The following is a 27,812-nucleotide window of genomic DNA, read 5'->3' as shown; positions in this document are numbered from 1 at the left end:
TTAGTAGACTGGGGGTGGGTGTGCACCTTTTAATGTGTTCTCCTGCAGGATCCTGGTAACACAGGCACTGGTGGGCACTACTGCCCAGGAGAAAAACAAGGTTTGGTCTACTCTATGGCCCAGCATAGTCTAGACTGGACATCAGTCAACAGTCTCCTATGCTCTTGTCCCTTTCCAAGGTTCAAGGTGACCTCCAAAGTGACCTCGGTGCTCATCAGCACAAATCCAGATGTTACACCCACAAGCACCATTCTTATGTTAAAATATGTAAGTATACATACATACATACACATATGTGAGATGGGTGTTGTGATGCACACCTTTAGTCCAGCTGCAGTAGGACTGAGTTCAAGGCCAGGCCGGTCTACTTAGGAAGTTCCATAGCAGCCAGAAACAGTCAACCCCTACCTTAAAGAATTAAAAATAAATATATGTAAAATCCAGACAATTACTCCAATATTTAGGTGGGGAAAGTGAGACACCAAGGGCCTTTGTGCACTAGCAAGCCCGTGGAAAACAACGAGGGCACACCTTTGCGAACTTGGAGAGAAAGGGAGAAGACGGACCAAACTAAAACAGGCTTCGACCCAAGTGAACCATCGCCAAGTCCTGTTGGCACTGGCACGGCCGTTCTTGGCCACAGTGTTTGAGTCAAGACTTAGCTTCCTATCGTATGTGGTAAGGTTTTATTTTTACGACATCTTTTATCACAGTGTTCCGTGAGGCCGAGACATGAGTGATTCAGAGCATCTTCAGGACTCGCCCTTCCCGTGAGTGCATGCCCAAGCACGCCGGTCCTCGGCCTTCCTCCCCAGGAACCCCCGCCTCCCAAAGGACTCCCAAAGACTGCAGAAACCAGCCTGGAGCAGAGGTGCGGCTCTCTCCCCATGTTGATTCAAGCTGCCTCCCTCCCTGTGCCTGTCTGAGGTCTGGCCAAGACCTCATTCCCCCTTCAGCCCCATGGTTGGCCCTGGGAGAGCAGAGACTCTGAGTGAGGATAGGATCTGGACTAAGACAGCTATTATTAGTACTGAGGTTCACATGCTCCAAAATGAAGACCTGACTGCTGGCCCCATCTGTGGTGTGGCTCCCACATCGGGCCGGCATGGGTAAGACGGGATGTTAGAGCTGACAGAAATAGCAGCTGTGGTTACCGCTGGAATGAAAACCAACGTGGCTCCTGCTCTCTTGAGGACAAGGACTTTGGAGATGACAAGGAAGGCCTCTTCTTGGAATTGTATCAGCCCATCTCTTCAAACCTTCAGGGAAGACCCCAAAGGTGGCTGACCTCTCTTATGAGGACACTAAAGCCCTCACCTAGTGAGGCCTAGGGCATTTTTCACCTCCAGCTCTGCTGATCCAGGCAGCTACAGACACCTCAGTACATTGGTCTTGAAGCTCACCGGCAACTTCAAACAGGAAAATGCCATGCAAGTGGGTTGGCTTTGAGCTCCTGCCTTAAGGTACCTCGACATGGACCGTAATCTGGAAATCGGGTGGGTCCAGAAACAGGGCCATAGACAAGGACCCTTGATACCCACGGTGCCTGCAGTCACCTTTAAAGATGCCACACTTTCTCAATTCCTTTCAAAATCATGGACCATGAGTAGAGACATGAGCACAACCTGCAGACAAGGTGGAACCCTTGATGATGAAGAACCTGCCCTCCCCACCAGGCCCCTGCTCTCCCTGAGTCCTATCACGCTTCAAGTTCTCTTTTCCAGAAAGCAGAGCCTGCCACCTGACAGGCCTTTCCTAGGGGTCAGGAGACCCTTCAGAATGTGACTGTGCCCATGTCCCCAACAGCTGCCAGTCAGCAGAAGAGCTGGTGAGTCCCCGATCAGACTCTACACCATGTGTTATCCTTTCACGACGAACTGCATCATAGGTGGGCCACTGCTCTCCCTCCCCACCATCCTCCCAGAAGAGAGGGTGGGCCTGAGGCACCATGGCTGTTGAGGCAGCAGCAGCCTGGAAAGGCATTTTTTTTTCCTTTTTCCTCTCAGGCCTTGCAATTGGCAACAGGGAACAAAGACAGAGGAAGCTAAACTGAGGTCAAGGAGGATGGATGAAGAAGACAGGAAGTAGGAGGGCTCTCTTCCTTCTGCTGTGATTCCTGATGGGACATAGGCCAGTGTAGAACAGTACAGTGTCCCCAGGGGTCCAGAGGCCCTACCAGACATTCTCTGGAAATCCTAAGTCCCCAGCTCCCTGCGGGCTGGCGTCACCCAGGAAGGATGTCACAGAGTCAACAGGCTTGGGGCAGGCCTGGCACTACCCACTGAGCCATTAGGTCCCAGGCCTATAAGGTGGGCCCAACGGGGCTGAAGCCAGCAGGAGACCGGGAGCCACCTTTCATTAAACTCTGCTTGTCAGTCACTACAGGCATCTACGAAGGTGGCTCCCCCTTGAGATTCCAGGGCTGCCCAGGAGGTGCTAACATACAGAAGGCCAGGACTCCCTGGTCCCCTATAGATCCGTGACCTTGTTTTCCACGGCAGCAGCGATCTGCTGGAGCCGGTAGCCCAGCTGCATCTTCTGGGCAGTGCCGTCCTCCTCCAGGGCAGTGATGATCTGGAAGACAGAAGCAGCAGACTCAGGGGAGACGTCTCTGAACCCCACGATGACTGCAGGTGGACTTCGGCAGGCCTGAGCTGTACCGCAGTCAGGGGTAAGTACAGAGAAATCCAGTCAACCACCTCACTCACTGTCAGCGAGAAAACAGAACAAAGTCACCATGGCTTGCTTTTCTAGGGTATTTTTTTTTTTTTTGAGAAGGTCTCAGTGTGGCCTTACACAAACTTCCGGCCTCTCCAGTGTTGAGAATAGAGTCCAGCGTCACCACACGGAGATGCTAAAGACCAGGCAGTGTGAGACTGACATATTTTACTCATTACTTAACGTCCTTTCCCCAGCCAGCTCATTTCGTGTAGGATCCAGCCTTACATGTGCACTGGCCTTCCCGCAGGTCTGCTGCAGCCATCTCCACTGCCCTGCCTGCCAGCTCACGGCATTTCATGAGTCTATGTGCCAAGACCAGGAGGATATGGTATGTGATTCTACTGGAAACTCATAGGATAACTAACAGGTACTTAGAACAACAGGCCTGCTCAAGAGAGGGCCCAGAAAAACCCCTCCCTGACTTTGCTGTACCTCATTCATTCATTCCTTGGTTCCAGAAGCCCAGCCCAGTCTGCACCCACAGAAGTGGTAATATCTGGGACAAAAACAACCCTGGAATCTTCAAGGGATGGCAACTGGCAACTAAGTGGTCTTCCGGCACATCCCACACACCATCTCTAGACCCTAGCAAATTCTCTAGGTAGCCCCAACCACTACTACCATGCCTGGAAGCTGTATTGCAGGACCAGGATGGGGAATTGTGGGGACAGGGAGAGAGGAGCCAACATCACTGAACCAGTTTATGGACCCCCCCTCAGTTTCCCAAGGAGCACACAGAGAGCAAAGTCCGCCTCGCAGTCGGGGCCCAGGGTGTGCTCACCTGGTCATAGTATTTGTTGATATACTTGTAGAGTTCGTGCAGAGCCACGCGTGCCCCAAGGTCACCGGAGTAGTTCTGGGGAAGAGGGCAAACAAAAGGGGAGAGAAATGAGAAGGAAGTGGGGGGAAAGAGACCCAGGACCTCAGAGAAGGATTGAGAGTAGAGAAGGGGACCTGAAAAAGAATGGGTCCTGTGATGGGACGCCTCTCTTAAGGCAGGGACCCAAGATTACAGCTCAGGCCAAGGCAAAAGACTTCCATGGTAGGGAGAAACCCCAGGACTAGTTTCGGCAGGGCTGGAGTTTGTACTGGAACCCACCTGCCCAGGCAAGGCTAGAGCTAGATAGTCCTCCCATTCATCCCAAGTGACTTCAGGGCCACGGGACTGGCTGGGAACTCCAAGTCATTTTGTTCTGATCTTACTCAAATGTGTCCTGAGACCAGTCTAAAGTCTTCCATGGGGACATCAGATCCTCAGCCTCTTTCTCTGGACAGTAATGCTGATTCAGCCTAAGTAAACTCATGGAGATCTTAGGGGATCCAGGGCAGAAGCACACCCCCATGAAGGGCTTGACACAGCTGTATCCCAAAAGCCCAGCTGTCACTGGTAGTGTGGGTGTCCTTGTAACCACTAAAGGAACACTGTCCACAGCTCCTAATGTTCTCATGTGGGTGCTACAGGTGCCACACGGTAGCAGAACAGTGGGCAGTATGGGCAGCTGACTCAAAAGGCCTAGAGCTAAACCCCACCTACTCCACAGACCCTAGCAAGGGCTACAATTATACAAGCACCTGCTTAGATCAGATTAGGTGACAGCTATCAAAACGAGACCCCTACTCACTCTGAAATGCTAGGAAACACACTGTCCATATGGTGACAGGGTGTGTCCTCTCCCAGCCAGATCACAAAGGTTTAGAGGTGACAAGGGTTTTTCTATAGTTGAGATGTATGAAGGGAGGCCTTACCCGGGACAGCTCGGCTAGGACCGAGTTCATCTCTTGGTCACTGGCCGGGACGGTCTGTCTGATGTCTGTATAGTATCTGCCAGAAAGCCAGGGACAACAGCTGCTAAATAAGCCATTTCCTTAGTGCCACCAGGGCTCACCTAGGGCCTCAGCTGCACACACACCCCCACCTTCCCTGGTACCTTTCCACCATCTGTTTGTAGCGGGGAATATCTCGAGCATAAAGAAGTTTGTTGATGGGAGAATCCTAGACAGCAACAGAGAGGAAGGAAGGGTCAAAGTTCAACAGCATGATCAGCACCCAGGGTCAGACTAGCACCAGTTTTATAACTAAACGATCCACATCCCAGGACCCTCCCAGCAACCAAGAAACCAGGATTACTGGTCACCCTAGCCTACTTCCTTGTTTGTTTTTACATTTTATTTTTTTTTGTATGCATGTGTGGAGGTCAGAGGACACCTTGTAGGAGCTGGTTCTCTTCTTACACCATATGGGTCCCAGGGATCAAACCAGGTCATCAGACTTGGCAGCAGGCGCCATTACACCACAGCCCTGGCCTGGCGACCCCACGTCAGAAGTCTGAGCTGTGACTTCTAGGACATTGTCCCCCCTCTGGTGTTCTGCCCACAGCCTCTCCCCAGCATCCTGGACTCTTGTCAGTGGTGTGAAAGGAAAAGACCTCCAACACCCCAAAAACCAAATCTGCCAGGCATCTGGGGGGATTGCTCTAGGACTGGGGAATCCATGATTCCACCAGAGACCACTGGTGACCCCTGAAACTCCTCAGGCTCACCCCCAAACCTGAGCTCACCATCGTCTGGGGCCTGGGAGACTTGCCTCACCCTTCAATATTCCACACCGCTAATCCACACCTGTACCTTTGCTGGCTTGAGCTGGCCTCTGCTGGACCACAGGCTAGGCCACCTACAGGTACCTGCCAGGAGTCTGCCGAATTGCACTGCTTACTGTGGCTACCACTTGCCCTAATGGCAAGCCCTAATCAAGTGGTACTGCTACACGTGACTGTATGTCAGTCTGTCACCACACTCCACCCCAACTACATGAGGCTACACCTACCGCCACCTCAAGTCTGAGCTGACACAGGTGCCACTCCCTCCCCTCCTCTTATTCCCTGAGACTATGACCACCTTCTGAGGAGACTTTGGGATGAGGCCTGGTGTGAGAACGCCTTAGGTTCATGGCTGCCCCCAACCATCATCACCTTTCCAACTATGACAGGAGCCTGAAGCTCTGTGCGTCCAACACTGTCCACACCCACTTGGGTAGCCCCAGCCTGCTCACCCTGCCCAGTTTGTGGTCGGCCAGGGTGCAGGCATCCATGAAGGTCTGTGCAATGACGAGGAGCACGGCGTCCATGTTATCGGATGTCTGTACATCAAACACGAACTGTGGGTTTTTGATAATGTTGATCCAGAACCTCAACGGCAGGCTGCAAGTCGGGGAGAAGGGGTCCGGTAACTATGCTGGGGAGCCAGGAGGCCCTCACATCTGTCCTGAGCCCTGCTCCTCCCACACCTGTTGGTCTTCCAGATGTGGATGGTATCCTGGTCGGAGATGCCGTGCTGCTGAGCCTGTTCATCCAGCAAGTCAAAGAAGTACTTCACAGCCAGCGGCACAGGGCGGCTGGTGCTGAGGATCACCTGGAACAGGTCATCCACAAACTTCTGCAGTGTACCCTGCAGGAAGACAAGGAAGCTCAGAGCCCAGGTAGGAAGGAGACCAGCAGCCACTCCTTTGTACAGGCTCTACACCACCCACCCCCACGTCCTCTGGGTAGCTGTTCTTCCTAAATAGCCCAGCCCTACCTTCATGGACAGCAGGCGTGTCAGGTAGATCTCAGGAATGGCCTTGGCTCGTTCACGCTCCCCACTCCGAAGGCTGCCCCTCCTTGGCCTGGGAGGCTCTGGCTCCTCACTTGGCTTTACCAGGTGCCAGGGCCGGATGCCCCCCTCATCTACATCCTCTAGCATTGGGGTCCCTGTGCCAAGATGTAAGAGTTGGGTGCCCCCTACATGGTGCTGCCACCTCTTGGGAAGCCAAGTCCAGCCAACTCCCCCAGGAGTAGGAGCATCTGGCTGGTGCTCCTCTGAGAAAAAGAAAACAGGCCCTCCCTCGGTCTGAAGGGCTTTCCTTGCTGCCCAGCACTGGGCTAAACAAGTGCCCGCAAAGGGAGGAGGTGGGTACTCACGTTCTCCAGGGACATAATCCTGGTTTTCCCTAAGAACATGCTTTGTAAGGCAGGGGACGAGGGCCACCGTTGCTCCGTCTGGGACCTGCTGAGCACAGCTGGTGACCCTCCTGTCAGTCTGCGCACACCCTATCCTGCCTCCAGCTCCCACCCCTCCCACCTTGTAATGCTGCAGGGTATTCAGACGCCTCCACAGACCCTGGATCTCAGAAGTGACATCCTCGTCAGAAAGGACGAGGTGCCCAGCCACTCCAGACCGCCATTCTGCAAGGACAAGAGAAGACCTGGCTCAGGGCTTCCCGCATCCTCTTTCTGCTATGCAGCCCATCCCATCCTCTCCAAAGAGCTAGAGCAGAACCCTCTCCAGGTGAAAGGTCATCTGGTAATGTCCCAGAGCCAGGTTTTGTAGTAACTTCCAACATCCCACCTGCCCCCACATCACCAATCTTGGGCCAGCTCAGGGTCCTCATACCACCTTGCTCCCGCCCTCACCAACATCCAAGGTGCGAGAGTCTGGCCGCTGGGCAAGAGGCAGTCCCTTATACAGCTGGTCAAGCATCTTCTCCTTGGCCTGAGAGATGGTGTCACAGTCCAGGACTTTCACAGGTATACCCTGGGCCTCTCCTGCCCCAGGGCCCACAGCCAGAAGAGCATTTAAAGTCTACACAAGAAGTGTGAGTGATTTCAGGACTGGTTCCACAAGCAGGATGACGACCAAGATGCACAGGTCAAAGGCAGGGACAGGGACAACCCATGAAAAGACTGCAGGCTCTGAGGCCAGCCCAGCACCATGCAGTCCTTAACTCCTCCCCCGTCTGCCTCCCTGCTTGATGCAAATGCTCACATAACCCTCCATGTCTCAAACAGTCTCCCCCTGCAACCTGATGTGTTAGCTGTTCAGCACAGACTAGCCGGGACCTCCAGAGGAACCCTTGTGTGTGACAGGGAAGCTCCAGGCAGGCCTGCCTGCCAAGTGGCTACTGACTTAGGGGACAAGACTGCATCCCTAGTGAGACGGCAAGAAAGCTACTCCAACTCAACATGGATCTGTGCTTCCCTCCTAAGTTAGGGACCCTCTGAGACTCCCACCTCAATCCTTCCACGCTAGGGTTGTGGCTCAGCGCTGGAAGAACGCTTGCTAGCACATGTGAGGCCATGCGTTCCTACTACAATAAATGTATAAACAGCCTCTCCAGCAGGCAGCCGGAGGTCAAATAGGATCTACATCCAGGTACAGACACCAGAAGTCAGTGGAAACTGATGGTATAGACCAGACACACATACACCTGCCTAGAGTACACCCTCACCAGGGGACGATACTCCACATCCTCTCTGAGCAGGCGGTTGTCATTCAGGGTGTACTTGGCTTTGCCAGTCACACTGTCCACAGGACCCTTGTCCACTTGATGCTTAATCCCTCGGAAGAGCATGTACAGAGGCTCTCCCACGGAGTCCTGTGAAAGTGTGGGCAGTCAGGGCCTCTGGCAGGCAGCAAAAGTACACGGGGCATGTTGGGTAAGGTCTTGTCTCTGGCAGTAGTAGGCAAGCTACATGGACTGCTGGGGACTCAGTGTCCTAAATGGCCCAACCCTCCCTAGTGAAGAGCTGTGGGCCCCGCTCTCACCCGCACAAAGGTGTAGAGGCAGATGGACATCCAGTTGGTGAGCAGCTTCTCCACCACAGTCTCTGTCCTGAGACGGCAGCAAAAGGCAGGCCAGGGTCAGCAGGGGGCTACAGGGCTCTGTTCCGCAGACCACCAAACCCAAGACCCTGGCTCTACTCCCGTGCTCAGGCTGTCCTAAATCCTGACAGCCACATACCTGCGCAGCATCAGCTTGGGGTTCTTGGCCACATATTGGGCCACCAGGTCACTAAGCAGAGTACGGAGGATGTCAGTGAAGTATTCGAGCTTCCCGTGAAGCGCGACAGTGAGCAGAGATGCCACATAGGCACGGTCCCGAGCGGAGAAGGTACGCTGGCTCTCCAGCGTGTGGATGAACTGAGTTCAGGGAGAGAGGAGAATGAGGGGTGCATTCAGAAACATTAGGCCCATCCAGTTAGGAGCAAGGAGGGATGGGGAAGTCGGGCGGGGACTGCACCTTGGTGAGGAAGAGCTTGCTGTTAAGCAGGTTGGAGAGCTGCCCCAGGCCCTGTTCCACAGTGGGTCGCCTGCTGTCAGGCACGCCGAGGTCCCTGTGCAAGGGTGACTCCCGGTGCCCTGGGAAGAAGACCCTCTCTGCATACACCTTGTAGTCAAGGAAGGGGATGCCGCTGCCAAGGAGGTCACTGGTGAGATCGGTCATCTCAGTCATGAGGTCTGTGGAGCAGAAGAATGTCAATGGATCCCTTGTGACCAGAGCAGCCTCGGGCAGAGCCCTGCGGCTACTCCCACTGAGTCTCACCTGTAAACTCCTTCTTACAGCGGTCCCGCACACTGCTCTCCAGATTCTCCAGCTGGATCTGCACTTTCTTATAGTCCCTCAGGGCCTGCTTGCTCTTTCTCCTACTCAGCAAGGACAGAAGGGAAAGAAAGGCCAGCCCTTGCTGGGCTTGACTTGGCTCAGGCCTGCTTATCTTGACTCCAGGCCAACCCCAGTCAAACCTGACCCAAAACAGTTCATCCTGTCCCGTTCCATCAAAGCCCATTTATACCTCACTCCTGTCCCCAGCAAACTCCGACCCTGCCATATAGGCCTACAAGCTGATTTTATAAACCCAGTTTGTTAGAACTCAGTTATAATCGATGGTTTATATATTGCTCATGGCTATTCTTATGCAAGGGCAAAACAGAGTATTGTGGGAGACCACCAGGCCTGTTGCAACCATTCTCAGAGGTCTGATCATGTAAAATATCTGCAGAGGGGCGTTGCAGAGATGGTTAAGAGTACTGGCTGGTCCTCTAGAGGACCTGGGTTCAGGGCCCAGACGGCAGCTCACAACTGTCTGTAACTCATCATTTCAGGGGATCTGACACCTTCACATAGACACCAATGCCCATAAGATAAAAATAAAACCTGGGCAGTGGTGGCGCATGCCTTTAATCCCAGCATTCCGCAGGCAGATGGATCTCTATGAGTTCAAGGCCAGGCTGGTCTACAGAACGAGTTCCAGGACAGCCAGGGCAACACAGAAATACCCTTTCTTGAAAACCAGAACCACCTCTGCCCATTTTCCCTGCCCGTCAGAACTAGCGACGCCCACCTGTAAATGAGCACAATGACGATGACACCCAGAGCCAGGAGAGATGTGCCCACTCCCAAGCCCACTTGGGCTGCCACAGGAAAAGCCACAGGGCTCTCGCCATCATACTGCACATGACCCAGGGAGAAGCGCAGGTTCCCCATCTGTACCTGTGTGGGAAGCTACCTGTGAGCCAGCACCTCAGACACCACGATGCCCAGCCCAACCCAGGTCCTGCCCACTGACCGTGAACTCAGGCAAAGCATCTGGTGTCTCCTGGGAGGCATGCTGCTGCGGCAGGGGCTGCTCCACAGGGGGCTCACAGTACAGGTGGTGCCGGGTGAGTGTCTTCACCACACAGGGGCCTTCTCCTATCATGGCCACCACCTCCTCCTTAGACATGGCGAGGTCCAGATTCTCCCCCTGGAACATTGGGTCACTAATCTGTTACTCAGAACACTTGCCACCTGGAGCCCATCTTCCTGAACGGGACAGGGATGGCCAGGGGACCATCACTCAGCCCTGCTTCCCTGCAGGCAGAGCCCATGGTCAGAGACGGCCTCTGGACTGCCACCTTAACCGCCTGTGCTTCCTACCTCCTCAGCTGAAACTACAACGATTCCCCACACCCTGGGCAGTGAACTGTTGAGTTACCCTCGGCTAGGGAATGATGGATTATCTGACTCTGACCTGTCCAAGTGCCCACACACTACATACCATGTGTGTCATAACAAGCATCTAGTGTCATCCATGTAAGCTCAGTTGCCAAATGATGATCAGCCAGTTACCTAATGTGTACCCAACTACTGAATACACCAAACCATTTAACTGAACACAGAAACCTTCGTGGAGTACAGGGACCCAGGCTACCGAACGAGTCTCTGCCACGACCTAGACTGGCACCTGTCCTGTACCACCCCCTTCAGGGCATGTTCTTTCAACCCTGCCCTCTCTAGCACACACACACACTTCTCTCCTATAAACGAGCCTAGGAAGGCACACTACCTCCACAGAGAACACGCTCCCTGGCTTGTGCCGGAAGGGTGCAGTGGTGTCCTCGGGGTTCAGAGAACGTAAAGTGGGGTCAGGCTCATAGGAGAAGGGGGTAGGGCTCAGTGCGGCAAAGTCGAAGACCACGTTGTCCAGGATAAACTCCACCTGGACCCAGGGGTCCTCTGGCGGATCCGGGAGAGCGGGTGTGCGGCACATGATAAGATGGGAGGAGTTCACGAGACAAGGCTCCTCAAACTGTAGGGGAAGATGAGGGCAGGTCAGCTGATGCGCCTCCCGAGAGGTGCGGCTGCACAGAGGTGGGAAGCATCTCCTCTGGGACTAGCTTCCCCACGGCTGCCCACAGGTGAGGGGAGAGGCTTGTGGGCATGCCATGTGCTGAGGGCTCTAGAAGAACATACTTTCTCAGGGACCCCATGATGCCTCTGTCCAAGCCCCTGGCCAGGTTGCAGCGTTCTCGGGACCACAGTTACTCGGATTCTTGGCATCTGCACCACATCCAGGTTCTGGCCACGGACCCATATCTCACGTCCTCCGCTGAAACACAGCCGAGAAGCCATTCATGACTTACATAAACCAGGACCTAAAGCGTAGCTCGGTCCTAGCCAGCTCACGCCCAAACCCAAATTCATGACCCATTCTGTCAACAGTAAGGGGTTCACAGCCCCCATTCCCAGAACCACACCTCCCCCACCAGAGGAGAACTTCAAAGACTTTCCACACATGCTTTTGGCCCCACACCTGAAGAAGCTCTTGGAGGGGCCCACAGAGGTGATGTTCGGGTCCGATGTGTACTTGAATTGGCCGTGTTGCAGCGTCCGCTCAGTGGTCCCAAACCAGACAGCCACTGGCAGCACAGCAGGCATGGGGTATGGGCTGGTCTCACAGTACAGCTGCTCCGACTGCTGCTCCAGGAGCCTGGGGAGGGGTAGACAGGCCAGATCCAGGAGTCTCTTGGCTCACTTTGCTTCCTTACCAACCGCAGATTCCAAGTAGCCCTGCCGTGCTTCTCCCACAGCCCCGGCGCTGGCGCAGCCTTGACCCATTAGACACCGGCTCTCCCCACCACCCCATCTCCTCCCTGGGCACCATGGATTTTGTAGAACAGGAAAACAACTCTTACAAGTGGCAAGGCTGGTCACCAATCACCACACGGATGTCCTCTAGCCTCCCAGTCAGGAGCTTAGAACCATGAAGGGTGAGGCGGGTACCCCCGGCTCTGGGGCCGTGGCCTGGGAAGATGGAGTGTACTTTTGGATCCTGTGTGGGGAGGGAAGACAGGCAAAGTCAGGCCAAAATAGAGGCCGGGGCACCGCAGACAAACAGGGCAGCCTCAGGGAGGGGCGCTCTATAAAGGCAAAACCAAACGGGCTAGGACACCCACAGAGGGAGAGGCCCGCTGGCAGCTGGGGGGTGGCTGAGCAGTCAGGCACCTGGTAGGCAAAGCTGAACTCTGAGACACTGTGTCCTCTGCCAGTCACCTCCACTGCTACAGCGCCAGTCACTTCCTCCCCACTGGTCCCGGTGATGCACACAAGACTGAAGAAGGCACAAGACAGGCAAGGGCATAGCACGCTGCACAGATGTCCCTCAGAGTGACCCGGCAGATCCTCTCCCTGCCACTGCCCATGTGGTGTGCTGTGCCCATCCCCCGTAAGATGGGTCAGCATCCCCTCTAGTTTTGGAGGGAACTCCCTACAGCACACTTGCAAGCCTTGGCATCAGAGAAGTCACATTCCTGGTTTAATCATGAAGGTACAAACCCCAACAAGGAAGAACCTCTCTCTCTGATGTGACAAAGGAGCTCAAGGGGCTGCTAAGCGAGTAAGGGGGCTCATCAGCCACCCCCAAGTCCCCCACCATCACCGCATGGTCAGCAACCATTTGCAAAGCGATGGAAGCCTGACCTGACCTTGAACAAAAGGTCCCTGAAAGCCTCTAGTCGGGACTGGGGGCAGATGTGAGCAGTCGGAGAACGCTGGTTCTTGGCCAGAAAACAGAAGCCTGAGGCACATTAACTTCCAGAATGTTAGGCCTACAGTGGCTAACATTGTCACGGTCACCACAAACACTAGCAAACAGAGCAAGTGGTGTGAACTAGCCAGGGTGGCTCCAGCCATAATATAGTTTACACTTCATAGATCACCTAAGCCTGATGTTTCTAGAATTATTAATAGTCTAGAAGCTCTGGGGTTCTTATTTACCAAAGATCTGGAGGGAAAGGGCACGCATGCACAGTGACCCCTCGTTTAAAATAAACTGTGGGGCTCTGCAACAGCTCTTCTGAGGGTGCAGTGAAGAGGTCACCCTAATATCCTGCCAGGTTTGGGCCCTGCTGCTCATGGGCCCAGGAGACCCTGGACAATGCTCCATATTTGCCTGCGGCACCCTGGAGGTGTCCCACAGGAGCCCCTCCCAAGAGCCTTGCCAGGGTAGATCTTAGAGAAGGGCCCAGGAGAAGGCTGCTGAGGAACCCGCTACAGGATATCTAAGGCCACTGAGAAAGCAAAAAGGACATCTCAGCAGAGCCATCAGCAAGCTCCAGGCAGCGACTCTGACCGACAGACTAGAGTCCCCGAGCAGCTCAGGCTAGGGACCTGAACCAGGTATGCACAGAAAGCCAGAGTTCCAGGCCTCCGGCAGCCCAGCACTAAGACTCTGACACCATAATCAAAGACGGGAGAAAGGGGGCCCTGGAACAAAGCCGTCTAGCTACAGCGCCCTCCCGTGTTGGCCCAATCGGCTTACCTGCTGGAGACCTCGTATTCCCCAGCATCCACAGAACAGGGCACTCCAGCCACTCTGACCATGTCCAGCACATCCTGTACCTGCTGGCCCAGGTTGGAGCCCCTAATGGTGACCCGGGTGCCTCCGTCTATAGGTCCAGTCAGTGGCTCCACCTATTCCAGGACAAGGACATTGTCAGCCTCAGTGAATCCCAGCTTCCTCCGTTACAAACCTCCCTCCAGGGGCAGCAGTAAGGGAGGAGACAGGCCAGCATTCCAACATACCGAGTGAATGAGAGGCGCAGGGCACTGAGTGGCCACAGTCTCAGCTTCATGACAGGCTTCCCGGGCCACACAACGTGGATGCTCCCCCTCACACCACACACAGCCGTACTGGGGCATGGCAGTTTGGCAGCGGCTGCAGTCCCCATGTCCCACAGAGCAGTCGTACAGTACCACTAGAGAGAGCAGGAGTGACGTGTGATGGCGAGGCCTAGCGGAGTCCCGATACCACCCCGCCTACCCTGTGGTCCCCGGGCAGCTCACCGTACAGCCCATCAGCACTGTCCACACGCAGGCCACCTGCCCAGCGCAGGAACAGCCCCACCTGGAGCTCCGGCTGCAGAGCCTTATAGCTGAACTGGAGAAACGGGAGTGAAGTTATGGTTTGGGCCAGGCCTGTGGAGGGTGTGGCTTAGTAAAGGACCAAAATGACCAGTTATCGGAGCAGTGCTGGGGGTCAGAATTGGAACTGTGGGGTCCCAGAGTGCAAGGACAGGATCAGCAATGGAAGTAGAGGCCAGGCTGGGAAATGGGGACCCCAGGAGGCACATGGCACAGTTGGGGAAGCCACCTGTATTGCAGTGCCACCGCTTAGGCTGTGACAAGCACAATGCAGCCAGCTGAGGTTGACAGCCAGTCTATGCCCACCCAGGCTCCTGCGGTCCGCACCTGTTGCTGTTGGCACTTGATGTGACACCAGGCCCCTGGAGGTGGCTCACACTCGACCTGGGCCTCAACCGCCACCTCGAGGCCCTCCAGCTCCATCACACACTCGCTGTTCTGCGGGCCATCCTGGGGGTAGAGAACACACTGTTTTTCAGGCTGCTTTAGAAGCTAGACCCTGCAGGCCACAGTGCAGGCCGGCTCTGGTACAGCCCAAGATAGGAAAGAAATCTGGGCTTGGCGATGCTCTCCTCCTGGGCAGAGCTGATCAAGCAGTCTGAGAGGAAAGAGGTCAGCCAGACAGCAAGCACACCTGGAAGAGCCACAGGTTTCTGCCGCGAAGCTGGACTTCTCGCTCCACGTGGACCGGTATCAGCAAGGAGCCTTGAACATTCTCCACACAGGGGCAGGAGCTCACCCTCTGACTCATCTCTCCCTGCAGGCACGGAGAGTGAGGCAGTCTGTGGCTCCCACCCTGCCCACCTCGGTCCTCTACCTTGCTTAACTTCAGAGGGCAGTCCTCTGTCCCCACTCCCCCAAAGCAGAATCACAGGGTAAACCACCGGCTGCATCTTCCCATCCCCTCCCATTCCTCCTTCCTGGGCTGGACCTCACCAGCTCCCAGAGCCCGGGGGTGTCGTACTGGTAGTCGAGGCTGGACAGGAGGACGAGGGGGGCAGGAGAGCCCTCGCGCTCTGCTGAGTCTCCATCACCTGAGAGGAGTGTGGAGGTGGAGAAGGCGGGGGCGTCACCACCCGGCCACTCATCCGCCTCGGGCAGCTCGCCGCCTTCTTTCATGAGCCAATCCAGAACAGGCTTCATGGAGCCAGTGGCCCCTGGGAAAGTGGTGGCTGGAGCAGTGCCAGGGGGCTGGTCCAGAGCCACGGAGGAAGGCAGGGCCTCAGGGCCAGGCTCTACAGGGGACACTGTGGCTGCATCTGAGGGGAATGGGTAGGAGGCCGAGAGGTCCTCAGGTGTGGTCACTGGTCCCAAGTCAGTAGGGGCAGGGACAATGGTTCCAGGTGTGGTAGGGAGGTCAGGAAGGAGGGGGTTCTCATGCACAGGTGTCTCTGTAGACGTAGGGGAAAGTATGGGGCCAGGACCCACCCATGGGTCCCAGAGGCTGAGCCGGGAAGGCCTGGCCCCAGGTAGGACATCTGGAGCTATGGAGGGAGCCCTAGGCTCTGCTGGGAAGGTGTTGGGAGTAGGGGTGACCGTGGCTTTGGGGACTGTGGGTGGGAAAGGGGTGAGTACATCCCTTGCAGGAGGAACTAGGGACAGAAGTGGGCTCTGAGAGGGAAGGCCAAGAAAGACAGGAAGGGCCACTCAGCAGGCAGGTGCAGGAGCAGGCAGGCAAGGGGATGTTAAGAGGGAAGAAGACCAAGGAAAAGAGAAACAAAAACATCCCATTAATTCTCTAAAGCAGAAACACAGAGGGCAGGCTCCAGGGGGTCTGTGCTGAGGTGGAGAGCCAAGGTCACACCTCTTGCCTCTCAGCTTAAATGTCCTCTCCCAAAACAGATGGGATGGACAAGCAGCCACTCTCCAGGGTGTCTGTCACACAGAGCAGGTGCTCAGGACAGAACTTCCCGGAGGCCGGCAGGCACACAGACCCCAGGCCATCAGAGAACCTTACCCTACCCCCAACATGCCTCATCCTGGAGTCCCACTCACCTGCTGGCTTGCCACCATAGGCCCGGCGTCACACGAGGCCTTGTGTGTGCACAGGTGCTGCCACACACACCAGTTGCACCCCCAGCGGCTGCTCACACAGGCCCGACACCTGCACATAGCGTAGTCATGAAATGGAGGTCAAAATACGGGAGCCCAGCGCTGGGGACAGACAAGGTAAGGAACTCACGGCGCAGACGGGAAAAACTCAGTAACTGCCATACAGTCATAGAACGAGATGGAAGTGTTGGCGATCACCACGGCACCAAACCTGAGCTCCACATTCACGGAGACATGGTCTGCAACATGGGGGAGAAAGGCGGAAATGAAGAGTGGGGAGGGGATGGGATCCCCCACTAATACCCCAAATGGAGACAGGAACTAGGGTCAGAGAACAAAGTCCATAGGACATAGCATGGACACTGTGGGGTACAGAATCCAGTGAGGGGACTCAGAGCACGATAAGGGCTATATCTGGATTCACCTCACATCCCAACAAAACCCGTTAAAGCAATGAAAGCAGGGTGCGGCCCCCAGGTCCGGGGCTGGCCCCTTCTCTCACCCACCGGCTCCTTTCTGCAGCATCGGAGTCTCACTAGGGTCTGGGGAGGGGCACATCACACCAGAGCCAGTCAGGAGAGCAGGGCTCTGATGGTCTCCAAAGTAGCACAAGTATGATTCCCCTGGCCAAAGAGACGGCAGGCCTGGCACCGACAGGAAAACCTACCAAAAAAGCCAAGGGCATATCTGGACCCACTGGGTGGTAGACCAGGGCACCAAGTACAGGCTGGCACTAGCACCCCATAGCCCTTGAGGCCTCACAGACACTCTGACCTCGACTGTAACAGAGAAATCCAATGACCAAGAGAAGTGCCTGCGCAAGCCATGCGGTATTTCATGCAATGACAAAAATCCAAGGTCTCCATCCATCCCAGAGTTCTTCCCACTGGGGACTGGCCTACTCCGGTCATTTACCTCCCTCTTCTCCTCGCGACTGATATTGGCAGGGCTCACAGCCACCACCTGAAGACAGCCCAGCTCCGACTGGAAGCTCCACACCCACTGCTCAGGGCCCTGGCCCCTTGTGCACTCCGACCGGCGACTGCATCTAAGAACCAACATGTAATTGTAGTGGTGTTGCATTTGTATTTTAATAAATAAAGCTTATCTGAGGATCAGAAAAGTAAAACAGTCACACTGGCCAGCCTTACAGACCAGGCAGCGATGACACACACCTTTAATCCCAGTAGCCTCACTAGTTTGCCACAGAAACCAGGCGGTAGTGGTGCATGCCTTTAATCCCAGAACTAGAGAGGATTATAAAACGGGAGGAGACAGCTCTCAGGCTCAGTCTCATCCTGAGGTTTCCTGGAGGTGGGATCACCATTTTCAGACTGAGGTTGAGGTAAGATTCAGTGGCTGGCTGTTTTGCTTTTCTGACCTTCAGGTTGAACCCCAATTTTTGTCTCTAAGTTTTTATTAATCGTGCTTCATGTAACTGTGACCCTCAAGCAGCCACCAAGAATTCACAAAGCCAATGCATCTTTAGGCCTGAGGCCCTGGTCACAGCCCTCACATGGGGTCGATACCCAGCTCTTGAGTCTGCTGTGGCAGGGAACCTGAGCCCAGCGCATGGGGCCGGTGAGGGGGGTGCTAAAGGGCAGAGGCGGGGCTAAAGGGCAGGGGGCGGGCTATCCAGAAGTCAGAGGTTCAGAGTTGATGGACAAGGGTCGGAAATCTTGTACGAGGCAGTTCCAGAGGCACAAGCCCAGGGCAGCAGTTGGTGGAGCACTAACCTGCCCAGGAGCACACACCATCCACAATAAGGGTCCCTGTGGGCAAGGCAAGAGTCACAGTCCAGACGCTGAGCACAAGGGGCCACAGGAACCTTCACAAGCTGTGACAGCAAAGAGGACCTGAGGCTGGCAATCCAAAAACCAGTGGCTCACCCACATACGGGTCCCTGTACCTGCTGAGAGACCTCTCCCAGCAGTCAGGCCCTAGCCTGTGTCCAGGACTTACAGTAGTCTGGGTTGCTACATACAGATGCTCGAAGGTACCATCAAAGGTAAGGTCTCTGCTCACGGCAGATCCCGGCTGGATGCTCTGGGTAGAGTATGGGGCAACACTTCCTCCAGGGCCTAAGTAGACCTACGATGAAAGACCACAAGGTCTGGCACCAAGCCCAAAGCCACAGACTCAAGACCTTCCTCAGCTTAAAACTAAAACAATTTATGAATAAGGGTTTTCTCTTTGGGCAGGTGTTGGTGGAGCAGTCTTAAAACCCAGCACTTTGGAGGCAGAGACAGGCAGATTTCTATGAGTTTGAGAACAGCTTAGTCTATGTTCTAGGCAAGAGAGGTTATTACAACCAGCCTTGGCTAGGGTGTATGTATGTGGGAAGAATCATGGGTAAATACCACCTAACCCTGGGAGGAGTGGTATAAACCGAGCTGGGGCAGGGAAGGGAGGCATGTAGTATGTCACAAGGCACACAATTCAGTCTTGATACTTCCTAAGGATACTGTACCCTATGCAACTGTCCTTGACTGTCACCCAGGAAAGCGATGGTGTGTCCATCCTCTATGGTGACCGCCACAGCTGTTAGTTGAACCCCTGGCAGCTCCAGAATCGGGGTGGCTTCCAAAGGGACACAGCTGACCATGGGGCTGGGTGTGTGGTCTGAGCCACAAGGAAAAGCATCTGGAGTATCCTGCAGGTAGCAAGAAGCACCACTAAGACCCCATCCTGATAACCTCTGAGGACAACCTTCTCCCAGGCCCAAGCCTCCCCAGCAGTTCCACCCGGGCAGCACGCTCTTACATCCGAAGCTTTATCTCGGTGCGCTCTCCAGTGGTTCCTTCTCCTTTTCACCCCCAGCCCGGCTGTGGCCCCCGTCTTCTGCCATCTCTTTCCTGAGAGCTACTGCCTCCAGGTGCTACACTCAGTACCGTCTCCTGAGCCATGTCCTAAAGCTCTTGCAGCCTGGCTCTCAGTTCCCAGCACACTGGCCTGGGCCTCTGCACCTCACTGACTCGGTCAGTAGTGTTTCTCCATCTCTACCCTTCCTAGGCTACAGACACACGAGTCTTGGCCTGTTCTACGGCTCCAGAATCTAAAACGAGACGGCTCATCCCAATACTCTCTCCTTACCCTTGAGCCTAAACACTCTCTTAGCCAACTTCTGCAGTCCCTTCTTTAGCACCCTGACTCAGCCACTGCAATAATGCAAAGCAAAGACCTAGCACCTGGATAAGAGCCACTCCACCCACTCACTCCCTGCTCCCCTCAGCCTTCCTGGGCAGGTGCGTGGTGGCAAACACTGGGACTTACCACCGGCAGCTGCGCACAGTCAGAAAGGACATCATACGCAATGTCAGCCACCTTGGTCCCGTTCTCAGCACGGCCTTCCCGGGTGTAACAGGCATCCCGAGTATAGTTAGCAAGCTGGTCTACCTCGTCCAGGGGGAAGGCACAGAGCACAGAGGTTCCAGACGCCCCAGTAGATGCTGACAGGGGCCAGTCCACAGTGGGAGGAGCCACGGAGGAGAAGGCAGCAAAGAGCACATCCCCACGGGCCACCTCCATGGATGTGGCAACAGCTGCGGCCTGGATCAACCCATAGCGCCCACCTTGGCAGGCCAGGGGCAGCTCCACATAAGAGTAGTAGTGCTGGTCCTGAAGGCACACTCGGGATGCGTAGGCACGGAAAGCTCTAGAAGGGGCCTTCAGGTCTCGCCGCAGGAACAGGAAGTAGGCACTGGCCCCACGTACAAAGGCACTCACAAAGTGGTGGCTGTACTCAGAGAGGCGGCCCACTGCCAGCTTGGCTGTCTCTTCATAAGAGAAGGCAGCTTGGGGGTCCGGTGGTCGCAGGGCCCGGGTTGTAATAGGAGGAATGCCACCGCCCACACCCCTGCTGGTGTACCCCCGCCCCACAAACAGGAGCGGCTCCCCTGCCAATCCCTGGGCAACTAGTCCCACTGTGCTAACTGCAGGGTCATTTGCAGCCACATACTGGGTGTCCCCAGGCCGCTCTGGCCTTAGCAGCAGCTGCCCGATCTGTCCCAGGCTCCTTAGTTCACAGATGCCCTGGTGAACACTCCCACACACCACCAGAGCCTCTGGGCTGACCAGGAGCAGCTGGTTTGGGTTGTTAGTAGGTTGGGCTTGGGGACATTCGTCAGGTATCACAGGTGGCAGACAATCTCGGCTGTCATTCACAGGGCCTGTGGACACCACGGCTTCCAGCTGCAACTCAGGGCTCAACTGGAACAGGAAGTTGGTGGCCCCTACATAAAGGGTACCTGAGGTGGGGTCCCTTGCCAAGTGTTGTAGGTGTGTGCCATTGGCAGTAAAAGCAGCTGGTAGAGGGGATTGTAGGGTGAAGACACACCCGGCCCAGAGCACCTGCAGAAGAACTGGGCCGAGGACAGGCATGGTCACCTAGTAGAGAGAAAGGCTGGGTGAGGCTCACATGGCCAGAAGGGTACTCAGAAGTCACTGATGAGGGATGGGCATTGCCAAGATGTTCCTCCTAACCTGGCTGCGCAGACATCCCCAGTATCCACTAGGCTTAGATGCCCAGGGTAATCCCAGGACTACACACTTACCGAGGCAGAGACAGAAGACACTGCCCTTGGGAATCTCAACACTACCCCTTCTCTGTAGACACTATGCTCTCAGGGGACCTGCACCTACCCATACTCCACCCTAGTTCCCCACTTGGTGTCCTTGTTCCTTCTAGACCCTGCTCTCTGACTCTAGTGAAAACGTCTCTGAGGATGGAGAGGGCCCCCTCTGTGTGGGCGCTAGGTTCCTAGGCAGGAGGAGGAGGGGTGATGAGGTCGTATGGACCACCAGCATGTCCTAACGATGCCAGAACTCGATGCAGGATGCGTGTGAAGACACACACCTTTGATCCCACTCAGGTGGCAGAGGCAAGTGGATCTCTGCCACTTTGAGACCAGCCTGGTCTATATAGCGAGTTCCAGGACAGCCATATAGAGACCTTGTCTCAATACAACAACAAAATAAACAGATGAAGAAGAAAAGAATTTGGACGCAGAGCCTTGCAGGCTAAAAATCCAAAAGGGTGACAACCGATAGACTATGTTAGATTGGTGAAGGCTGGAGGACAGGGCCCCACCTTGGGGAGCCCTGTGACAAGCACACTGTTCCCCATTAGGGTCAAGTCTGGCTCACCTGGCAGGGCTGGATGGATCAGGCGATAACAGCATGACCTGAGCAGGAGTCACCTAGCCAGTGGGGGAAAGCAGAGTATAAAACCGGGGGGCTGGGCTGCAGGCATGCGGGAGCCCTAGACTCCCCTCCGCACTCCCCAGGCTGCCGGTGGAGCCCAGCCCAGCCTGGCCCTCAGCCACCAAACACATTCCACAGAGGACGCCTCCTCAGAGCCCACACAGGGAGGGGGAGGGCAGCAGAGCCAGGCACCCGAGGGGCCTGGGAAAGGTCACCTAGAAAGGAGCCCCATGGCCGTCTGGGCCCACTCAGGCCCCTAGCGGTGCCGTCCCTCCTCGGCATTCTTCCCATCCCACCCTTTGCTTTAACTCTGTTCTGTCACGGTACTCATACCAACCAGTGGCCACCCTAACCCAATCGGGTGCCAGCCACCAGCAGGTACCCACTCACATATACTAAGATGTATGCATACCACCTACCCTGAATGCACGCATCTCCACACAAACACAGGAGCACTTGCACATTCAGACATACACATGCAGGTATGACCTATGCACACAGAAGATACATACACACAAACATAAACACGCCACCCAGGACACACGTATCTATGTTCAGATACCACACGAAATCAGTCATACAAAGCTCTGCCCTCTACAGACACTGCATCAACACACATCATACCCACCCACCAGAGACAGACACACATCACCCACGTTAGATACCCGCACATACAGACTCACGCACACTTCCCTGGTTCCAGCATTAAGTCCTAGAAAGCTGTGGAAGGCAGGCCATCTCCTGGAATTTTCTCTCCTGCGGGCTGTAGAGTCAGAACCCAGAGTGCAGTAGGAGCGGTAGGCTGGGTATTCTGAGGGAGTCATCATGCCTGGCTGTGCCCTGCAGCCCAAGTACAACCCTAGGACCAACTCCCCAGACTCTGAGTGCCCGCTTTCCCATTTTGCAGGCCCCAGCTAAGGCTCCTAAATCCTAGACCTAAGTAACTATGGCAACACTACCTTTCCCCAAATCCACTGGTCCTCAAGCAGGAACACAAAGTTTGGTTAGGTTATGGGGCAAACCATTCTACACTGAGGAGCACTTTTCCCTCCTTGCCTGTGCCCAGGCCACACTGCCCAGCCCCTCCCACCACCTAGCTGCCAGGCTGTCTATGCAGAATGTTCCCAAAGTTCCCTTTCTTGCGCTTGGATTGGCCCATACTATCAGAGGCCTCAGCAGGGCGCTCCTGAGGTTGCCCTATCATAAGCAGGGCTGGGCACAAGGCTAAGAGGAAGGTCCAGCAGCCTGGTGGGAGCAGGGACGCTGTGGTCACAGCCTAGTGGGAGCAGGGGGCCATGGCCACAGTCTGGCTGGGCACTGCTCCCAAAATAGCTTGGGGGTTTCCATTTTTAGTGTGCAGAGAACAGGGCAGCTCTATGGGAGCGGGAACAAGGCTGCCTCTGTTTGCCACCCAAGGGGGTGGGGGGGAAGAAGGCAGCAGGGAAAGTCTTGAACCCAGCCAGAAGCCCAAGACTGTGGCAAGGCCAAGCTACTAAAGAGCCCCCCCCCCCCTTGTTTCCAAGGGATAGAGAGAACACATTTCCTCCCCTGGAAAGGCAGAAGCCACCTCCTGCCCTGCTACTGCCTGACCCTCCCACCACCTTGGCCCACAGATGTGCTTGGGTATAGGGTCCCATAGTGAGACCAGCATTTGCTGCTCCATTAGCTCGTAAATATTTGCTCAGAGCCTACCACATGCCAAAGTTTCTCAGCCCTTAAGGGGCAGTGACAAAACCGCTCCCCAAGCTGAAATTACAATCGCATTGAGGGGGACACTGAGAGAAACGCGACAGCTCCAGAGAGCCCAGCACACAGGTCAGAGGTCGACCCACTCTAAGAAACTACGTCAATGGGCCTACATACCACGGCAAGGGCAGGACAAAGGGTAGTGACATTTCTCTCCTGCATGCGGCGGACAGATTTCACTTCACTTCGGCTACTCGCCACAGAGGGATCCCTAGTCCCTCCCATCTAGGAAGAGCTCACTGGATTTTCCTTAAACAAAAATGGAGCACACACACTCCTCAAGCTTTTGGGGTACCCTGGGTCTGGAGAGACAAAGGCCAGGCCCCTCTCGTCCACAACCACCCCCACAAATGCTCTTCGTTCCTGCTTAAACTGCAGGCTTGTTCTCCTCCCCGCCATCACAAGGGCTGTTCCCTAGGCCTGGAATGCCCACTCCCTCTCTCTCCCATTACCTCCCACGCCCAGCCATCACCTCCCTAGAGAGCCTTCCTAGGCTTCCCAGGCTCCTAAGGAGGTGACCCTTGTGTGGTAGATGAAATGGACACACCTAGTCACCAGCCTCAACTTCCCTTGGCTCTGAGCCTCAGATTCCTATTGGTGGGAGAGGAGGTAGGATCACTCCGATCAGTAAATGTGGTAGAGCCAAGTGGGCCGCAAGACCATTTTCTCCCATTGCAGCCTCCCTCTCTGGACATGGTGGAGTTCCCACTTTTAATTAGGAGACCAAGCAACCGGCGACCCAACGCAAAGCAGGTGTTCCCTACATGGTGAATGAGCCCCCATTTCACAACCAAGGAAGGGTAGGGGGTAACACGGAGCTTACACACTGCTTTCCAAGCCTCCTGGCCTCTCAAAACACAAGGAATTGGCCCAGTTTTATTAATGATCAGACTAGAGCAGACTGAAAACGCTTATTTGGAGCCAAGCCTCACGCCCCTAACTTGCACTGCCAGTATCTCCTCCCAGCTCCCCACATCTCAGACTCTGTCCAGGCTCATAGCCAAAGTCTAACTCTGTCTGTGCCCAGGCCTGCCCCACAGGCCTCTTCAGAGCCCACACTCCCTGAAACCTTCAGCGGGGCCCAAGACTGCTTGCCTGACTTCTGCAAAGGGCAAGCGCCACCTGACCCCCACTCCTGCAGCTGCTCTCACTAAGAGGGCTCCCAAATTCAGCCCATCTGCACCTGTACATGTATTGTACCTCGTCTGGGAGTTGAAGTGGGAAACCGGCCTTCCCTTCCTGAGCCCCCGTCCCAGTATCCACTTAAGGAGAGCGTTACTCATTGACTGTGAAATGGTGAGCACCTGCTTTCTGGATGTTGAGTGGGGTAGAGGGATGCCATCGTTGACCAGACTACCGCGATAAATTAAGGGGCTCATCAAGCACCCGCTGGGTATGTCGGTACCAAGACTGAGTCCCAGAATTAGAAGGCTCGTGGTCCCCCTCCTTTGTCGGCCTCAGCCTGAAGGGTCTGTTACCCTATGGGGAAGCCTCCACTTGCCCGCTTCGGCTCATCCTCAGCCCTCCGCCCTCCACCGCGCCACGGGACAAAGACCCCACCAGTGGCCCTGGGAGGGCGGGGAAGGGGCCGGCCGGTCCCGACAGCGGCGGTGGCGGCAGCGAGGAGGGGGCGCGGAGGAGCAGCTCCACCTCCTCTATCTCCCAATCGCGTTACAGGCGGTGCCGCCAGAGTTTGTCTTCGCGCGCACGAGTGTGGTCCCAACTCTCTGGACCGAAGCCGCCCACCACTCCACTCGGGCTGCCCGTGCCCAGCGGGACCGAGGCCTCGGGTCGTTGCACCTGGGTGCGCGCGGCTTTCGGCCCGGCCCCGCCTTCCCAGCCCAAGCCCCGCAACTCACCGCCCGACCTGCCTGCGGGATGCGCGCGGTGAGGCGTCCGCGGGCAGCTCCGGGCTCGCTCGGGATCTGCGCGCGGCGACCTTCCCTCCCCCCGGAGGTGGGTCTGGCGGAGCCGCAGCTGTTACCCGGAGACCGAGGGGCGGAAAACTGCGCCCGCTGCCCGCCCCTCCCGCCGCGGCGCTGCCACCGCTGGGAACAAAGGAGACAAAGCCGCGTCGGCCGGCCCGGGCTCCGCTCCTTCCACCCCCCCCCTCCCGACGGGCCGCCCTCCCCCCGCGCGCCGCCCGGGTCATGCCGGAAGCAGCCCGGAGAGCGGGGTGCGCGGCCCCAGCCCCCCGGGACCCTTCATTCCGGTCCCGCGGGATCGGAGTTTGTGAAGGGCCGGGGTGGGGGGGGTGATCAGCCCCTCATTAAGTGGGGGTTGTTGCAACCCGGCGGTAGCCATGGCTACGCAGACGTGTAGGGTGAGGAGCCTAGCCCGGAGCGTGGGCGGTCCGCCCCGCCCAGCGGGGGCCTCACCTGCGCGCGGCTCGAGACCAGCCGCTCGCCCCACTCCCAGAACGCTAGAGGCCGCGGCCATGGTTGCTTGCCTTACTCCTGCTTGTAGTGATACAGCACTTGCCCTGCCAGAGTTCGATGGGACTCGTGCCCCTCACCTGCCCGGCCTGTTTCCAAACCACCATCTTCACTACCCCTTACGCGCCTCGCCTTGCGCCCCGAGCTCCCTCTTTCTCCTGGCCCTTGTAGCCCATCTTCCCCCAACTTTCTTCACCTGAACTCCTAGGCGCCAGCTTTCTCCTCTTCTCACCTGGCCCTGCCCACCTTTCCTTCTCCAAGGACTCCGCAACACCCAACCTCTCCTTCCGGCCCCCACCCCTGGCTGTTTGAGGAGATCCCGGGCTTTGGACCCGAGTTTGCGCCATCACTAAGCCATGTAACCTGACACCTCTCCCCCAACCTATTTGCTCACCCACAAGTGGGGGTGATACCACCCATAGGCAGGGCTGTGAAAGCGGAGCACACTGCCTGCCTTAGTGGGGTCTCAGTTCCTTCCTTTCCTCCAACGCCCGTACCTCGAGCTATCCAGAACTCAGAAGCTTTGAGCAAGTCTGGACTCCCTCCTTGGAAAACACCTGGGTCTTCCTGGGCAGTTCTCTCCCGAGGCACAGTGCACTGTGTTTTATGCAGGGCCTTTCACACCCAGGCTTGCCGACGGCAATCTGTGGAGCCGGGACCTGACCCATCCTGAGGGCTTTTGGAGAACTTTAGCTCAAGGGCATCGGCACAACATCCAGAAAGGCAAAATTTGCCATATATAGAAAGAAGCCTCTAAGGTTAGGGGGCTCTTCAGCAAGGAAGCCTTCCACGTAGGTCATGGCACTCAGAGCTGATGCCAGGCTCCTCTTCCACCACACCCTTCCGCCCCGTCTCAGGGGTGGGGTGGGGGCTGTGCTGGCTTGTTTTATGTCAACTTGACCAAGCTTGAGTTATCTGAAAGGAGGGAACCTCAATCGAGAAAAATCCCCCCATAAGATCCCGCTGTAGGGCATTTTCTTAATTAGTGATTGATGGGGGAGGCCCCAGCCCCTTGTGGGTGGAGCCACCTCGGCAGGTGGTACTGCGTTCTACCAGAAAGCGGGCTGATAAGCCATGGCGAGCAAGCCCCTAAACAGCACCCCTCCATGGCTTCTGCATCCCTCCTGGATCCTGCACTGTTTGGGTTCCTGTTTACACTTCGTAAATGATGAACATAAGCCAAATAACCCTTTCCTCCCCAGCTTGCTTTGGCCATGGTGTTCCATCGCAGCTACTGAAACCGCAAGACAGGGTCCTTTCACTCATCTTGGTGACGTCTAAAACAGCCTTCCCCTGAGGTCCCAAATCACCCCTTTCCTCCACCCCCACCTTCAGCACCTGATTTCAGTCACCTAGGACTGCGTCAGCACATCGTGACAACCCTTCCAGGTTCCCTCACCCCAGGCCTGACATTCAGAGCGCCAGCCCAGGACTCCAAGCCCCTTTCCCCACCCTCTACTTATGTTCCACAGCTCTCCCAGATCTATCCCCACCTCAGCTGGGACGGTCTGCCCTGACTCCCTTGCTCCCTTGCTCCCTTCCACTTCTGCAACTTATAGGAGAGCGCCTTCCGTGTGTGGGGAGTCTGCTCTCAAACCCACTTACTCAAGTGCATTCTCCTTGGAGCTAACTTTATCCCAGAGGGGAGCCTGGCCTCATCCGTACAGAGAGGACACTTCCTGGCCCTTCAGGAGTATGAACACCCTTAGGTGCTGGGGTTGTTTCACCCCTTGGGAACCACTGTATACCAAGAATGAAGTGTCCAAATGACCAAGAGACTGGGTTCTCAGAGGTTCAAAGAACTTGAGGAGCCATTTGTGCCATGCTTGCTGTTTAGGGATGAGCACAGCATCCAAGAGTAGAGGCTCCTGGTGGAAACACTCTGGCTCCACAGGCACAAACAAGCTCCCACCTGAAGTGTACAGCTGTGGTGACCTTGGGGGTGAGGGTGCCCTCTGGGGAGTGCTATTAAACTGACTCCCCACGATGGTTCTACACCTCTAATACTCAGGCACAGAACAACACTCCACATATTCTGTTTACACAAGGCCACCCACGCCATTTAACTGAGGAAGTCAAGGGTCACTGTTCCTCTGAAAAGCGGTCAGAGTTCTCAGGGCAGTCCACACCGTGTTTCACCTTTAACTATTCCATGCTGC

General features: G+C 55.9%; 1 protein-coding gene across 6 annotated transcripts; it reads right to left on the bottom strand.

Moving 5' to 3' along the window:
• Positions 1-663: 663 nt before the first annotated feature.
• Positions 664-26,228, bottom strand: Plxnb1 (plexin B1). 6 transcript variants are annotated; one of them, XM_038321888.1, is made up of 38 exons: positions 26,151-26,228; positions 21,416-21,468; positions 19,544-20,656; positions 18,741-18,923; positions 18,233-18,361; positions 18,007-18,107; positions 17,186-17,318; positions 16,777-16,933; positions 16,401-16,509; positions 16,214-16,322; positions 15,155-15,829; positions 14,853-14,975; positions 14,546-14,668; positions 14,141-14,234; positions 13,880-14,052; positions 13,617-13,768; positions 12,302-12,407; positions 11,992-12,128; positions 11,610-11,786; positions 11,270-11,405; positions 10,863-11,105; positions 10,104-10,280; positions 9,879-10,027; positions 9,080-9,180; positions 8,777-8,994; positions 8,498-8,676; positions 8,302-8,368; positions 7,985-8,131; positions 7,170-7,338; positions 6,838-6,941; positions 6,678-6,762; positions 6,295-6,467; positions 6,005-6,165; positions 5,771-5,918; positions 4,650-4,714; positions 4,468-4,543; positions 3,503-3,577; positions 664-2,574 (listed from the first exon to the last, which is right to left on the bottom strand). In XM_038321888.1, the coding sequence occupies exons 3-38, from the start codon at positions 20,648-20,650 to the stop codon at positions 2,470-2,472; spliced, it is 6,366 nt and encodes a 2,121-aa protein (XP_038177816.1). In that variant the 5' UTR covers positions 20,651-20,656; positions 21,416-21,468; positions 26,151-26,228; the 3' UTR covers positions 664-2,469. The 6 variants fall into 6 exon arrangements, with proteins under 6 accessions (XP_038177816.1, XP_038177814.1, XP_038177812.1 ...); XM_038321886.1 differs by lacking the exon at positions 26,151-26,228 and adding an exon at positions 25,886-25,957; XM_038321884.1 differs by lacking the exon at positions 26,151-26,228 and adding an exon at positions 25,850-25,951.
• Positions 26,229-27,812: the final 1,584 nt, after the last annotated feature.

Source organism: Arvicola amphibius, chromosome 3, assembly GCF_903992535.2.
Source record: "Arvicola amphibius chromosome 3, mArvAmp1.2, whole genome shotgun sequence".
NCBI lineage: Eukaryota > Metazoa > Chordata > Mammalia > Rodentia > Cricetidae > Arvicola > Arvicola amphibius.
The sequence above is the reverse complement of the archived record's forward strand: the minus strand, read 5'-3'. Positions and strand labels throughout refer to the sequence as shown.